The sequence below is a fragment of the Phalacrocorax carbo genome, chromosome 3, assembly GCF_963921805.1.
Source record: "Phalacrocorax carbo chromosome 3, bPhaCar2.1, whole genome shotgun sequence".
NCBI classification, from domain to species: domain Eukaryota; kingdom Metazoa; phylum Chordata; class Aves; order Suliformes; family Phalacrocoracidae; genus Phalacrocorax; species Phalacrocorax carbo.
Genome location: NC_087515.1, coordinates 84,970,074 through 84,987,081, shown reverse-complemented (window position 1 = coordinate 84,987,081; position 17,008 = coordinate 84,970,074). Strand labels below are relative to the sequence as shown.

The 17,008-nt window shown below is 40.1% G+C and overlaps 1 protein-coding gene across 1 annotated transcript in view; it reads right to left on the bottom strand.

The window, feature by feature from the left end:
• Positions 1–1,267: 1,267 nt before the first annotated feature.
• The window catches only part of MMS22L (MMS22 like, DNA repair protein), a 99,507-nt gene continuing 83,766 nt past the window's right edge, over positions 1,268–17,008 (bottom strand). The window contains exons 21-25 of the mRNA XM_064447589.1: positions 9,625–9,836; positions 7,024–7,190; positions 5,546–5,642; positions 4,178–4,345; positions 1,268–1,960 (exon numbers count right to left, since the gene is read on the bottom strand). Coding sequence (XP_064303659.1) covers positions 1,879–1,960; positions 4,178–4,345; positions 5,546–5,642; positions 7,024–7,190; positions 9,625–9,836 — 726 coding nt within the window. The 3' untranslated portion in view covers positions 1,268–1,878. The remainder of the gene's footprint in view (positions 1,961–4,177; positions 4,346–5,545; positions 5,643–7,023; positions 7,191–9,624; positions 9,837–17,008) is intronic.

Below are 17,008 nucleotides of genomic sequence, written 5' to 3'. Positions count from 1 at the left end.
CCCATTTGGCAATGGCTGATGAATACAATGCATTATTTCTGTTCGCATTAACTTTTTGACAGAGAAGAACAGTAATTTCCAAATTGTTTAAATTAGTTTCTCATGCACCAGGGGCTGTTACACATTTACATAAAGCTCTGTTGCTTTTTCAGAAACTTCTAACCGCTACAGATAGCATTAAATAAGTCTTTAACAATCTACTAAACACACCATTAAATGTTTTGTTATAATATCTGCTCTATCCTTTAGAAGTCAAAGGTTTTACATTCAGGAATTAATACTACAGTCAGACATCTGGTCTGTAATCTACTGTGTGGTAGGCCTCAAATTTCAAAAGACATCTCTATTAATCTCTCTTGGAGAGGTTTTTATTTTTATTTATTTATTTAAAAAGCTTTTTAGAAGCACAATCCTCTTGAGATGAATAAAACTCCTCCCAGGTACAGGAGCTTACAAGAAGCTACAATGCAAGTTCAATAAGTCACTTCCATAATGAAAAGAACCTCCATGTTCTGCACTATTAAGTAGCCTAAAGAGGCTTTTAGTTACTGCATTATCTGAAGTAACGATAGCTGATTTAGGCAAAAAGATTATCTAGTTCGACTTGATAAGATTACTGTAACGAAAGAGAAGCTGCTCTGAACAAGATTTTAGGGATTTTTGTTGAGCTATTAGACACAAAAATAATCTCTCCTTCCCATTAATACCATGAAGTTAAAATCTGAATAACTTTAAAAGTAAGCAGCCTGTTCACCAGTGTTGTTGCCATTAGGGGCAAACTTACCACTCCCAGAGTCCAGCAAGTAGTTGCAGAAATACAAGTTATTGAGGGAAGTGAAAAGTGTGAGTACCACAGGCATTAATGAAGGTTTCCTGAGGACTTTAGAAAAAAAGAATGTAGAAAAAGTTACAGAGCTGGACCTGTCCTGGAAAGACCCAAAAGTTAATCCATAACACAGCAAAATATTTGAAAAGATCCAACATTCCAGGTAAAGAGGAATAATTACTAGCCTATGATCAAATGGAATAAATTCCCAAAATGAGTATTTTCTTTTGAAGTCTGTGGTCTCTTCTTTTTTTCTCACACCATTTACACCTAGTCTAAGTTAAATGGATAATCAACAGTGTCATAACTAATAAAGAGGTCACTGTAAATTATAGGTTAAATTTAAGAACATAGTATTGACAAGGAAGAGGACAGGAAATCTGAACCTACCTTTTCTTATATTACCCATGAAGACAACAGGAGAAACTTTACACTGGAATCTGAAAGATTTTAATGTTTTAATACAGGTGGAAGGTTATATGCATTTTTTGCAACACGTACACAAGCCCTCTTAACAAACAATAGCTTTATCGTACTTGGCGCAACTCCTGGTGAATGTGCTGCGTTCAACAAGTTCAGTATTAGAGATCACAATTTTTCTCATTCTGCTAAAACAATGAATTAGAAGTTACAAAGTTATGATGTGCTTAAGAACGTAACGTGAATTTTCAGAAGTACAGTGTTAAGAGGGTCAGGTCTCCCTCAATGTGAACTCAGTTTTGTGAAATTACTTCGATTCTTTGAAAACCTACCTCGTACGTTGCAATACAGGCTTCTGCTCATGTAGGCCTTTTAACATAATGAATTTGCCATACCTTTCAACTGCCATTCCACAGTATACTGAGAGTTACTCTTCAGATGCACAACAATATTCAAATACCACAGACATTATTAAAATTAATATATAACTGGGGGGGGGGGGGAACACAGAATTGAGGAATGTATTGCCATTGTAAAGGAAAAAGAACTTGGCTATTGTGTCGTAGAGTGCAGTTTTCGGTATCGACAGTGTCAGAATATCCAAGAGGAAGCGATTAATCACCAGCGCACTGCTAGCCCATCTCATTCTCCAGTTTTTGTATCTCATTTTGTCCAGCCTCTGTGAGGTAAGATAAGAGTCTTTTATAGGCTTCTCTGTTGAAAAAACAGAAGAATGTAACATGTTACTTAAATGATCTCTCACATCCTAGGAGTAAAAGCACATAATTCCCAAACACATTGTATACATATTGGGATATTAAACCAGAGTAACTTTCTCCCCCCCATCTATTCCACTGCTATTTTTGCTGGGAATTTTTAACGTGGCCAGGTTGGAAGAAGAGTAAGGATTGAGTTGTTTATGGCTACAAGCATAGTGAAGATGCTTAGAAGTCTGCTTGTTTAGTAAAATGTTGTGTAATGGATTTTTTTAAAATTTTAAAAGATGGAGTTTCCAAGATTGGCATTCAGTCTTCACGATGCTTGCTACTGGATTCCTGCATAAGAAATCTCTCTGTGACTTATGCTACAGCGCAGTGGGGTGAGCCACTGGCACTAGGGTGCAGGCTGGCACTGACACACATTTAGACCATCATCCTCAACACAGGGCAACAACCCTTTCAAAATAAACCTGGAATTCAGAAGGCACCTGTCACTCAAGTGGATTTTCCAGAAGAGTGCGTACGCATTGCCAAGACTTTTCACCTGAAGTTCATTCTAATACTCTCCATCATAGAGATGTATAGTTATTGTTGAAGTCCTGCCTCTGACATTTAGATCTATTCTAATTATATGTATTTTTCATGTAGTATTAACTTGAGCAAACAAAAACTGCAGTTTTCGTACTGGTTCCTTGCAATAATAATACTGGACATCACCACTATAAGCGTCTAATGCAACTTTTGAACTTTGTTTCTTTGGTTGGCAGTTTAATGCCTACAATAATTGCACAGAATATGTTAATATAATGATATTTAGTGGCCAGGACTGAAGAGAGAAAATCAGTGATTAGTGTTCTTACAACAAAATGTTCATGGATCACCTTAGATTGCTGGGTAATGGAGCACATTCTAAATACAAATTATTTATATAAAACGTTAACAACAGATTAGATAATATATATGTTAAGTGATGAGGCTAAAAGAAATTTAGCTTTTAATTAACCTCCAAGTATGTATTTCAGGAAGCTCAACCAACCTGCTTTTTCTTTGTATTTTGTAGGTAAAGGGATGAATTTTACCTTATTAAGACTATTAAAAACCCTGAAAATTTGCTACGAAATACATTATCAAAAGATCAAAAGCAAATCGTATGAAAAATCTGCATATAATGGTACTTCAGTCTGACCTTGGGTGAATTCCCTGAATAAAAGCAAAGGTATTTGTTGGTAGAGAACAATAAAAAATGAATAATATTACAGATGAGTTAAATACTACCCTTTATTGTCTCATGAGTTACATTCTTGCGCAACTCTGTCCTTTGGGTTTTTTATAGCCCAGGCCCTGCTGATGTGCACCTCGAAACTTCTCCAGCCTGAGGCGTGACAAGGTTCCTATCCTTTGACCTGTCCCAGTATGTCCATTAAGGCAAATGCTGAGGCCAGTTCCTTGCCCAGACCACTCAAGGAGGGTCAAGAGCCAGCCTTCCAGTGAGCAGAACTCACAGGAAAAGCCCTTTCAGTTTGGGTGTCACAACAGAGCCTCCTGGAGTTTTCTAGCAGCATTTATATAGGTGGTGAAAGTTCCCTGGTGCATCTGCACCCAGAGACGCCACCACCTGTGTGGAGCTGCTCACCTCATGTGCCACTTCCTCCTAATGCCAGATGGATTCAAGTATTTCTGTCCTAAGCTCTTGGGGGCAAAGGGAGCAAGTGTGAGCCTGCTGTGCCTGTCAGAGAGAGGAGGCCAGCCTTTTCGACACCCACAACTCTCGTATGCTCATATTATGAGAAAACTCTTGAAATGAAGCCACGGGTATTTCTTTTCCAAGCATCTCAGATCATACCTGAATATACCGTAATTTTAGATAAGACCCATAAAGTCCTCTAAAACAGGGTCTGACAGGAAAATTCTTTGGGGCAGGAATTGTTTACTCTGTTTTGCAACATAGAGTGTAGCGAGCACAGGCGACCCTGCTTTGCATAGATTCTACTGGGGTCTGTTATCTTAATGTCAAAACATCTCTGAAAATATTTAGCAAATATAGATGGCTTTAAAACCATGAAAGGCCTGAGTGAAGGGAGATTTCCAGCTGAACACACTTTAAAATCACTCATTTTTTATTATCTGTGCTGCTGTCTAACACTGCTTTCTTTCAAGAGAATAAACCTCTACTGCTCGTTGTCAAAAAAACAATATTAAATAAAAATCAAACCTCTGTGCAGCATTTCTTCCAAGACCTTGTTTGTGCTCTGAATCCTTCAGAGACTGTGTGATTGTGGGAATCAGGCTGGTAACTAACGTCTGATCCAAGACTGCCACTGTTTCTAGTATGCTGAAAACCCGGTGATCATACACGGCAGTATACTCCTGGATAAACTGCCTGAGGGGGACACAGAGGCATTTAATGCAAGGTCAAAACTAGATGCAGAGAACATACCAAGAACAACTGAAGAGTCTAATCAGAACAAGCAATCTGGCTGCATTGCAATTTTCGCATTGCTACACTGAAATACTCTACACGGAATACTTTCTCTAAACAAAGCCAAGCTTTTGAAGGCTAAGGCTAAAGAAACCCACACGTTTATTTTCAAGCAAATGGTCAGATTCTGCTGCTGCTTCACCAGGGCTGACTTATTCAAGAGCACTTTACTCTGTAATGTGTCTGAATGCAAAACGAAACCATGCATTTATTATTTAATTAAAAATAATAATAATAATAAAAAAAGAGACCAGCAAAACAAGACATCGAGATTCAAGCCTGCAGAAATAATGGTGGCATTTCTTATAAAGCTCCACTGGACCTCAGGCGGGGCAGACCACCGGATGGAAGTGCACCTATTTGTCTTCCTGAGGGTTTGAGGCCTTTAAAGATCACAGGTTACATTCGAATCAGAAGTTACACCCTAGGGATGAAACATCCTGTGAAAGTGATATATCATGTACAGGGAGACTGGCATGCCCACAAACATCTGTTCTTATTTCAGTGGGTCTCCCTGGAGCTCCCACCTAGGCACGACCCAATACAGCACTGGTGCTTAGGTTTGCAAAATGTCTTCAGGTCTCAGGTCATGCAGCTCTTTACTCTATCCATGCGAGAATGCAGGATTCATTTTGCAGAGATATGGAATAAATATAATTTACATTATAATAAACTATTATTTATTTGTCACAAAAATAAAATAAATTTTTAAAAAGCTAAGCTTGTTGTATGAGGATTTGATCTCCATTATATATACTTCAAATTAGGCATGCACGCCTTTCACAGCACCTAACACTGACCATCCACATTCATGAGGAGTTTTTCCCATTGCAGCAGCAACATACCTCTCTATTAAATGCTGTTCAAAACAGTACCTAATCATCCATCCATCGGAAAGCAGGTATGTTTCTCTCTTCTATCTTTGCTCTGGCTTTTTGGCCAAGCTATGTTTAAAACCAGTGCCAAAAGCACCATTGTTTAAATACCATAAACAAGTGACAATGCAGTATGTTAAGGATAATTAGTTATTTAAAAAAAAACATGTTTGCTGTCAATTGGCTTGCAGTAGCTTCACTGCCAATCGGCATATTTTCTGGTTACCTAAATACAGAAGTCAGCTGGGTGGCACGTTCTCCTCCTGACCCTGCTTGGCAGCCTTCTACCATGTACTGTATGATGTCTGTAGATATTTTTTTAACTGTAAAAGAAAAATCACAAGATTCACGCAGAGCTCTTGAACTGACCATCTGGAGAATGTCTTTCATGAAGAGTACAATTTTTAAATGAGAAAAAAAAATGGTTTTATCTTACTTTGATGCAAGGGAAATGACTGCAAGAGCAGTTAGTTAGATTGGCTATAAAGAACAGAATGAATCACAGATTTATGCAAAAGTCTTATTTTCACCACCATTATCCTTTAAACATACAGATTTTTAAGTACACTATTGTCTCTTTAAGTCAAAGCAAAGAGCCACACACTTAGCGGAGAGAAAGATTGTATTGGAATTTAAGTTCTGTTTGTATTCTTTAAATCATACCTATTTGAATTAAAGAAAAGCAGTCATGGCATTACATCCTGCCCAAAGCTATACAGATCTACTCCTTACTTTCAGTGGTGGGTATTATTCTAAATTCCACCCTACCTCTTTTTTTAAGGGGAAAAACCCCTGACAACAGCCCACTATTTTCTTCCCCTTCATTGTTGCAAAGTTCTTTTATCAAGGTGGAACGGGGCTGCAAGGCCTTTTCTACAAGGGTGGGGTGGAGCCCTGCCTAGCCAGGCAGTGAGCTGGTGGCCACGGCAGCACAACGCATTCAGCTCATTCTACTCCACAGCACACTGCAAAGTAGGTACTTTCAGCTTCAGGTAGATACGGCTATAATGGCAAAAGGGGGAAGAAAGGTGATTCAGCTAATTTCCTAAGCAGATCTTGTCCTTGAAACTTCTAGAGACCAGAATCAAAAAAGTGCTTTATTAGAAAAAATTCCCAGGAGAAGTCAGAGGTGAATCCCCATTTTGCTTAATGCCTCTGCTGGCAGCAAGAGGTGGAAATTTTGAGCTTATGCACATATGCACGTTCATTATACAACTGTGGGGTGAACAGAGTCCTTCGTTTTTTAAGAAGCTAAAAATAAGAAGTTCTCACTACCAAACAAAGCATGCTAAAAGAAGAAAGAAAACTCAAAGATGCCTTCAGAGAGAAACATGCTACTTTTAATCAATTTATAATTCTATGGGGAGAACATACGCTAGTCTTATTTGGTCTCTAACATTTATGTGCAAGAAAACTTTCACAGTTACCAAGTCTGGGAGAAATAAGATGGGAAGGACGGGGAGAAAGGAAATATTCTTCAGATTCCTGAGAAGTTGTTCATCAGAGAGCAAAATGAGGCAGGACTCGGCCTCTTGGAGACAGAAGTCCCAGACCAATTCATGAAAAAAAGAAAGCTTGTCCAGATTATCTGGCCAAAGCATGTCATTCACCTCATCTAAGAGTCTTAAATACTGGGATGAAAGATGCTCAGCAGTACAAAAACCTTACAGGTGTGCACAGATGTATTGAAAACAAGCAGCTCACCTTGTAGCTCGTTAACCAACACCATGCATTTCAACACAGGAGGGAGAATTAAGTCAATGTCGCACAATTCAATGCTCTGGGTTCTCTGAAGTACTTCAAGAATGAAAGCAAGAACTGAGGCCAAGCGCGGAGGTGGAGCATTACCTTTGAACTGCATGTAGTTTTCACTGGGAAGACAAAGCAAACCAAAACACAGTCGAATATTTTGGTTTTTTCCATTCAAAGCAAGCACCATATACTTAAAAAAACCCCTTTGTGATATTGTATCTTTGTCTAGGCTGAAGGAAAGGCTTCTATTTGTCTTAGCCTTAGAAAACACTTCCAGTTTATCAAGGACAGTTTATCAAGATGCCTTCTGACTCATCTGCTGAGGGAAGTAAGAAGTAGCAGCTATCATAGTTAAAAAGCCAAGTGTGACTATAAAAGTTTAAATATAAAGGCAGCTTCATAAATTAACTGAAAAAAAATGGAGGAATCAAGATTCTAAGACCCTAAACCAACACCCAAAATACAACTGTTGTTCAATTACTTTATTTAGCTTGATGTGCCTTTGTCAACTCACAATCCAACTTGTCGTATCAGCTCTGCTGTTATACTGGTACTGTTACGTTTTTTTTTGTTAACAGTATGTTGTAACGGGACAGCCAATGTCTGCTTTTGCTCCATCACAATTAATGCAATCATCTCCAGTATAATATTTGTCACAAAGATAAAAAGTGACCTGTCAATCTGCAACAACAGCAAATTTTGACATCATACACACTGAATGTTCCAATTTGAACGGCTTGATTCATTATGTGCTTCTGCAAAAGGATACAAAATTCTGAAGTACTGTTCTTAATGGATAGTAATATTTTAAATTACTGAATATTCAGTAATATATTCAGAATGTACTGAATATATTCAATATATATATGTAACACACTGAACATATACTGAAGTAATACTGAACTTTTTGACATTACAAATTATGAAATCTGAATACAGTAAGCGTAAATTGAAGCATTCAGGACAGAAAAGTGCAGATAAAAAGAACACAACATTGTTTCATCAGTTAGCAAGAGCACTCCTGAAAGCTGCAAAATAACTTTTTAGATGTTTAATATTAGGTACCATTAGCTACCCAAAAAAGGCATACAAGTTTACTGAGCAATGCATCAATTAAAAACCACCATCCTTGTTAAAAACTTACTAGGGCATGCTTCTACAACTTTCAAATGTAACCTGAGATCTGAGTGTTTCATTGCACAGCTTCAGAGTACTGGCATAACTTGGCAAATGGAAGTTGTAACGCTTTACTTCTATATTCCTTGTATTGTGTGGTCTTATTTTAATACTAGCAATTCTGAAATCTGCTATCCCATTAATTTACAATTAAAATTTCACACTAGTTTTTTTTTGTGCGTGCTCTTCCACAGAAATGGTTCTCTGACTTGGATAATACACCCCTGATCACGTTGTTCAGTCTCCTCTGTGCAGCAGCAAGATACTCACTAGGTTTCATACATCAAAACGGCTAGGGAACTCTGTACGAGTTTATGTATAGACCTACTGACTGCCTCCTGACCACCCAACAGTTTGTAAATGAGACTGCTGCTCAGTTCCAAGATATTTTTCCCAGATCAATAAGGAACTTTTCATGTCTTACAAGTCACAGAGTGCCACTACGCTTTCAGAACTTACTTTCTACTATCGATCTTAAAATTCACATATGCATGCACACGTTCACAAATAACTTTAAGATGATATAGTTTGAGTACTCATAAGTTAAAGACATGTCAAGAAACAAGACTATGAAATCTTAATTCACTCCTTCAATATGCGACAATACAGGCTTTACTTACAGGATTGCCTATAATATTTACTTAAGATTAACACTGTAATTCTCTTCATCAACATGTATATACACTCTAACACAGAAAAATACAATTGCCTTGGATATAAGCAATCATCTTATATTTGAGGGAGTTTAATTCCCCGCCCGACAGAGGCAAAAAGTATAGCTTGTTCCCTATTCTGCAGCACATAAATCAAAGCTTTGGCCTTTCAGCAGCAGAGACACAGCATTTATAGCTGCCGTTGACATCGTGCAAGTAGTGACAGCACAGTGAACAAGTACTCTCTCCCTGCTTCTACATCTCCCTCTTCCCACATCCCAAATTTTCCGTTTCCCCTGGGTAGCTGGCACACCTGTGTATGCCCTGACGCTTACAGAGCAATAAGGCCTCCCATGCACAGGTAACTGTGGCAACTATAAACACTACAACTCTGTGACCCTCAATACAGCCTGAGACACAAATACAAAATGATGTAAACTGGAGTGTAGTTTTACTAGAAAAATGCTTGCTTTTCATGTGGCCCCAATGTGATATTTTTTTCTTATAGTCGAGGAACTTTATCCTCACTCTCACTAGTTTCCAGATCATCCCGATTTTAACTTTCCTGATACATACATGTTGTCCTTCCTTTGCTCCCTGCCCAGCAACTTACAGGCTCTTTCCACAGCCAAACTGTCAGATAACTGAGAAGAAAACAGTGGCATTCCCTTTTTCATTTGTGAAATCTGAATGAGATATGTTATTTTAGTTCACTGGTCCTTACTTTATGACATGCAGAGTGGTCTTCCGCAGACGGAGCATCTGGGGGGCTGTAATGGAACTGCATAAAGCAGTCAGCATAGGATGCTGTCCGGCTCCAAGTGCAGTCGGAGAAGAAGGGAGAAATCGCCCAAAATACTGTTGAATAATGTTCCCAAGCAGTTGATTTAAATAGGCACCCTGTGTTTGGGACTGACAACATATAAAGGACAGGCCCTGTAGAAGAAAATTTTAGAAAGTGAGAAATCGAGTAATTTTTTAACAATACTTTTGAATAAATCTTTAACAATCGTAGGCTAAATACTTGCTACACGCTGTGTAAACTGCTGCACACAGAGTAACTGCTGCATGACAAATGCGTATCAGTAATTTGCTGCAGATGTGGTCTACAAAGGACTAGGCTTGCAAAGGAGCGAAAAATCTTTTACTAGACTAATTAATATATTGGAAGATAAGCTTTGGCACATGCAAGCTCCCCTTCAAATTTGAAGTAAAACCTTGGTATTTCAGACCTAAGAAAGTGTTTCTGTGCCTCAGAGCTCCTCATATCTTTTTCAACTCTGTACATGGTCTAACAAAGGATAGGAGTCAGGCAAGATTTAAGAAGGGGGAGAGAGAGAGAGCGCGCGAGAGAGAATATACCTCATCGGTTTGTAAAGTACTGTGTGAAATTTTTGTACAAACGATATAGCAGAAAAATGAGCACTTAGAATCATGGTCTGGCAAGAAAAATTTTGCTCACAGTATGAACAAATTAAGGTAAATTAAGCACCATTTATAAGGGATTTAGAGGTTTTTTTAAAAAGTCTGTTTAAGATAAGGCTAAAACTGCTGTGATTTATCCAATATAAGCTATATTGATCTAGAGAAAAATCTATAATGAAAGTACTTGCTCAGTATGCATTTGAACACTACCCAGTTATACAACACACACACGGAATGACTCTGAGAAAAAAAAAAAAGTCTTGTTCTTACTGATACAAGTTGCTGTGAGAGAAAGTTAACAGTTTCCTTCCCCTTCCTTCGATTACTGAAAGGAAGAACAAATCACTAAGAAAAAACAAATAGTCCAGCGATCTCCTGTCACAAGGATCACAGTCAGTGGCACAAACAGCAGCCTCTTGAGAATTCAGAGTTTTCACAGTAGTTTTGTCCAACAAGAATAATGGTGTAACAGAAGTTCAAGCACAGAGCTCCCTAGACAGCAACTTCCACAGTACTTCAAAGTTCCACTGGCATTGCAAACCAGACTCCAGTTCTGGTAGAAGGAGTATGTGCCTGAATATTGATGGTTGCTGAGGTAAGCTAATGCCCCTAATATAGGAATTAATAGTTCAAGACAAGCTGCTTTTGTTCCCCAGCTACTGAGAAAGAGTATTTCTGTCGCTTTCCACATAGGAGTCCCTCCCAGAAAAGATTTTAATCTATACCTGTCTGTGGGAACACGACAGAACAATTCTTTCAGAAAAAAAAGCAGGCTGAGACATAGCTGAGGGGTCGTCTCAGCACTTCCTTGAAATGGGGAGTTCCCACTTTTGGTTCCACAGTACACAAACACAGGAAACATGAGATTTCAAGAAACAAGGTGCTTCAGGACCTGCCTGAAGACTTGCTGTAGGTGGCCCTCTTCAACACAGACATCTTCGATTAGGGTTTAACTTCACGTACTTCTAGAGCTCCTCGGTAATTTTGGTAAGTCCCAATGATAAAAACCACACTTCCTGAACTGGGGCTTTGATAAACAGTTCAGATTCTCTCTTCCTTTTGTGTACACACAACAAAATTTTGTACGAAAAAGCAGCTGCTGCTGTATCAGAATTCTTAAAAATACTGTTGGCAAGTAGCAGACAGAGACTGTTAGAGATGCCAGATTACTTGGTACATAAGCTTGAGTGTTTGGTGTTTTCAATAAGATGTTGCAGCAGACAAAAAAGAGTTGCCTGTGCTTTCTGTAGTACAGCTCTTATGAAAAGACACAATATTCCATAATACCAAAATCGGAGCTGGCACTTTTTAGAGTTTACACTGTTTTAACAACACAAAAAAAAAAAAAAAAAAGCTTTGAGGAAGTGTCCTGGTTTCAGCTGGGATAGAGTTAAATTTCTTCATAGTAGCTAGTATGGGGCTGTGTTTTGGATTTTTGCTGGCAACAGTGGTGATAACGTGGAGATGTTTTGGCTGTTGCTAAGTTGCGCTTACACTGGTCAAGGACTTTTTCAGCTCCCCGTGCTCTGCCGGGTGCACAAGAAGCTGGGAGGGGGCACGGCTGGGACAGCTGACCCCCACTGACCAAAGGGATATCCCACACCATATGACGTCATGCTCAGCATATAAGCTGGGGAAGAAGAAGGAAGGGGGGACATTGGGAGTGATGGCGTTTGTCTTCCCAAGTAACCGTTACGTGTGATGGAGCCCTGCTTTCCTGGAGATGGCTGAACACCTGCCTGCCCATGGGAAGTGGTGAATGAATTCCTTGTTTTGCTTTGCTTCCACGCGCAGCTTTTGCTTTCCCTATTAAACTGTCTTTATCTCAAACCATGAGTCACCTCACTTCTACTCTTCCGATTCTCTCCCCCGTCCCACCAGGGGGGAGTGAGCGAGTGGCTGCGTGGTGCTTGGTTGCTGACTGGGGATAAACCACAACAGGAAGTGTATTAATCTGATAAAAGGGACACAAATAACATCACTACCTTACAGAGCACACCTGTAGCAATACATGAAGAACATAACACCTGTGAAGGACTAATAATGATAATTACTAAAATGAGACAGTTCTTCAAACCGAGGATCAACAAATGCTACATAGTATCAAGAAAAGTAGGAAGAAATAAGTTATTATTAAATAATAAGAATTACTGTTTTTAAAAAATTATCCTAAAGATACTTAATAGGTGCCATAAAAAACCAAAAAATATTAGAATTTAGGTATCTGAAGGAGCGCTGACTAATTTTTGCAGATCTAATAGTTTCATTTGAAGATGGGTCAGCAAACCTATTCTGATCCTTCATAAATGCATTTTCACTCTCTGAGTTGAAGTTAACTGATTCTAATTTTTGGAGTGTGGGATGGGGAGAGAAATAATCTCAAAAAGAAGGAAAGGATTAAAATAAAAAAACCCAACACCCTGTCAAGAGCATTACTGAAAGATACTCTTCTTGACTAGAAAGGAAAAAGAGGACATAAGTTAACTAGTGATTTTTTTCTTTAGTTATCTGATGAGGATAGAGAGAGATCTTGAAACCCTGCAAGGAGAGCTGTTAACTTAAGCAGCATTTAAAAACACAGAAACTGCCTTGTTTCTGTCATCTAATGTTTTCTTTAGAAAGGATTCTAGATTGCTTTTTGGTGGGTCAGGCAGAGATGCTGCTTTTCAAAAAAGGTGTAAATTTTAAAACCACATAGTAATACCAAAGCTCTCTCTGCAAAAAGGAGGATCCTGATCATTTTTCCCAATGAAAATTACAAGATTAGCACCAACAGCTTCCAACATACAAATTATTTTTTCTACTGAGACAACAGGGAGAAAAATCACCCTTCATTTTGCTGGGAGCCAGATAAACACCCTCAAACAAAACCCCCTTCTCTATGCAGCAGTCCTCACACATGAAGGGCACATCTACAGCATCAAAGCTCTTCAGGGAAGTCGTCACACCCTTGACCCTGACGCTTCTACCATTTCCTAAAAGTTTCCAGATAAGAACTTGGATTTCTCTTTTGGACATGAATGCTTATTGACTTTAGCTCAACACTGTGTTTTTTATTTTGAACTCTTTTTTCCTTGTGTAAGTGCAGAGAACAGACCTGCACAAAGTCTGACACCACCATATCCCAAATGGCACAAGGGATAAATTACCAACACTGCATAGTAGCTGCAGATCTCTCAATACAATAGCAAAATATCCTAGGCAGCGCCGGCTAAGGATGTGATTACAAGGAAATCACATAGAACTTTCTTCTTTTAAATCCTACCAGTAATTAACAGAGATGAAGGAAGCTACTGTTCACATGAGAGAGAAAAGGAACACATACTATTGGACTGCAATTCTGGACCAGAGATCTGAAATCAATTACATCAGACCCCTAGGACAATCCCTACAAAGCAGATGGACTTTCAAAGGTTGATAGGGCCACCCTTTTTTCCTTAACTATGTTCTTTAGCCATCCTCTGAGGTTACAAAAAAAAAACCAACCAACCCAAAACCAAAGGCATTTTAAGGGGAGCAGAGGGGCATGACAACATCTGCTCCTCATTTAGCAGAAAGGCAACTGATTCCTGTGTGTGTTCACTGCAGGAACCTTTTGTGGCCAGAGCTGCCTCTTTCTTCTGATTTATCCATATATCTGTAAATCACCTGTGGAGAGCGAAGAACCGATTAGTATGGATTACTGGCACTATTCTCTGCAGAAATGCCAAGCTACTTAATGATAACTTATAATATCAGTCCTGCTGTTGGAATAAATCTGCTGTTCACCAATTAATGTTGTGCAATTCCTATTAAACATATACTATAACTCACAAAACGTATTAATAAGCTTGCTCAAATATAGGACCACAGATGTGGCTCACAGGAGGGCTTTTAAGGTCTGATCTCTGACAAATGCTGAGCCTGCACAGGCCCATTAAAATCACTGGAAAATGTATGTGCCAAGCACTACTTAGAATTAAGTTCTTTCACCACTCTCCTGTATTTAGATAGAAATCAGCCATCTTCTGTGTTTGGACAGGATTAACACTGATAAATCAAGCAGGCTATCTCACCTTTCCCATCATTATGTATATTATGCTTATGCCATGCATGTACACTGTATTCTGCAAGATGTATTTTAACTGGTGTTTATTCCCCAAAATAAGGTCTGTATACCACTGCTGTTCTTTCTCATATTACTGATAAATGTGCACCAAAATTCCTCCAAATCATTCTCCAAGAAATCCATCCAAGAGCAATCGTAAATGCTCAGATTTCCTGTGGTCAGCTTCAGCAATCCACTACAACACAAACCAACTCAACTTCTTTTTATAATGGCAAAATATCTAACATTAGATTTTTTCATGCCTCACTATCTCAGGGAAAAAGATTAGGAAGGTGAAGGCCCAGCTGGAACTTAAACTGGCCACCATCGTTAAAGACAACAAAAAATGTTTTTATAAATACATCAGTGACAAAAGGAGGGCCAGGGAGAATCTCCCTCCTTTGTTGGATGTGGAAGGTAACCTTGCCAGGAAAGATGAGGAGAAGGCTGAGGTACTTAATGCTTTCTTTGCCTCAGTCTTTAATAGTCAGACTGGTCATCCTTGGGGTTGTCAGGCCCCTGTGCTGGGAGATGGAGCTAGTATGCAGAATGAAGTCCCAGTTGTTGAAGAGGTGGCAGTCACCGACCTGCTCCTTCACCTGGATGTCCACAAGTCCGTGGTGCCAGATGGGATCCACCCAAGGATACTGAGGGAGCTGGCAGAGGAGCTCACCAAGCCACTCTCCATCATTTATCAGCAGTCCTGGTCAACCGGGGAGGTCCCAGACGACTGGAAACTAGCGAATGTGACACCCCTCTACAAGAAGGGTTGGAAGCAGGATCCGGGGAACTACAGGCCTGTCAGCCTGACCTTGGTGCCAGGAAAGGTCATGGAGCAGATCATCTTGAATACCATTACACAGTACATGCAGGACAACCAAGGGATCTGGCTCAGCCAGCATGGGTTTATGAAAGGGAGGTCCTGCCTCACTAACCTGGTCTCATTCTATGATAAGGTGACCACTTAGTGGATGAGGGGAAGGCTGTGGACATTGTCTACCTGGACTTTAGTAAGGCCTTTGACACTGTCTCCCACAGCATTCTCCTGGAGAAGCTGGCTGCTCACGGCTTGGACAAGTGCACTCTGCGCTGGGTCAAAAACTGGCTGGACGGCCGAGCCCAGAGAGCAGTAGTGAATGGAGTCAAACCCAGCTGGTGGCCAGTCACGAGTGGTGTTCCCTAGGGCTCAGTGTTGGGGCCGGTCCTGTTCAATATCTTCATTGATGATCTGGATGAGGGGATTGAGTGCACCCTCAGTAGGTTTGCAGATGACACCAAGCTGGGTGGAAGTGTTGATCTGCTGGAGGGCAGGAAGGCCCTACAAATGGACCTGGACAGGCTGGATTGTTTGGCCAGAGCCAACGGTATGAGATTCAACAAGGCCAAGTGCCGGGTCCTGCACTTCCGTCACAACAACTCCATGCAACGCTACAGGCTTGGGCAAGAGTGTCTGGAGAGCTGCCTGGCGGAGAAGGACCTGGGGGTGCTGGTTGACAGGCGCCTGAACACAAGCCAGCATGTGCCCAGGTGGGCAAGAAGGCCAATGGCATCCTGGCTTGTATCAGGAATAGTGTGGCCAGCAGGAGCAGGGAGGTGATCGTGTCCCTGTACTCGGCACTGGTGAGGCCGCACCTCGAGTACTGTGTTCAGTGTTGGGCCCCTCACTACAAGAAGGACATTGAGGTGCTGGAGTGTGTCCAGAGAAGAGCAACGAAGCTGGTGAAGGGTCTAGAGAACAAGTCTTCTGAGGAGCGGCTGAGGGAATTGGGGTTGTTTAGTCTGGAGAAGAGGAGGCTGAGGGGAGACTTTATGGCTCTCTACAACTACCTGAAAGGAGGATGTAGCGAGGCAGGGGTCAGTCTCTTCTCCCTAGTAACAAGCGATAGGACGAGAGGAAGAGAGGAAATGGCCTCAAGCTGCGCCAGGGGAAGTTTTGGTTGGATATTAGGAAAAACTTCACCGAAAGGGTTGTCAGGCATTGGAACAGGCTGCCCAGGGAGGTGGTGGAGTCTCCATCCCTGGAGTTATTTAAAAGAAGGGTAGATGTGGTGCTTGAGGATATGGTTTAGTGGTGGACTTGGCAGTGATAGGTTAGCGGTTGGACTCTATGATCTTAAGGGTCTTTTCCAACCTTAACGATTCTATAATTCTACAATAATTAAGAACAGTCCCATAGAATTATAAAATGGCTGCTCATTCATGTTCTTCATGCTTTACTTTCTGAAGTCCATCATTCAAACAACTTTGAGGACAATTTTGATATTAGATCCCAACAAAATCTTTCTCAGGTCATCAAACATTACCAAAACATATGAAGCACAGTGAAAGAAATAATAGAAGAAAATAACACTAGTTTAAAAGTTGCTAGAGCTAAGCAATTTTGACAAGGCAGAATCAGTGAGTGAGTTTGAAGGAAACTTCTAGATAAGTTCAGTGTATAGTGGAGAACACATCAGTTCCCAATAGGTGTCAAAAGGCACAGCTCTAGAGCCCAAATTTATATATAAAGTAAACACAAACATAACAAGTAAATACAGTCAGTCTAAATTGAGGAGAGAGAAATGCAACATCCAGTCTTAATTAGCACATTTAACAG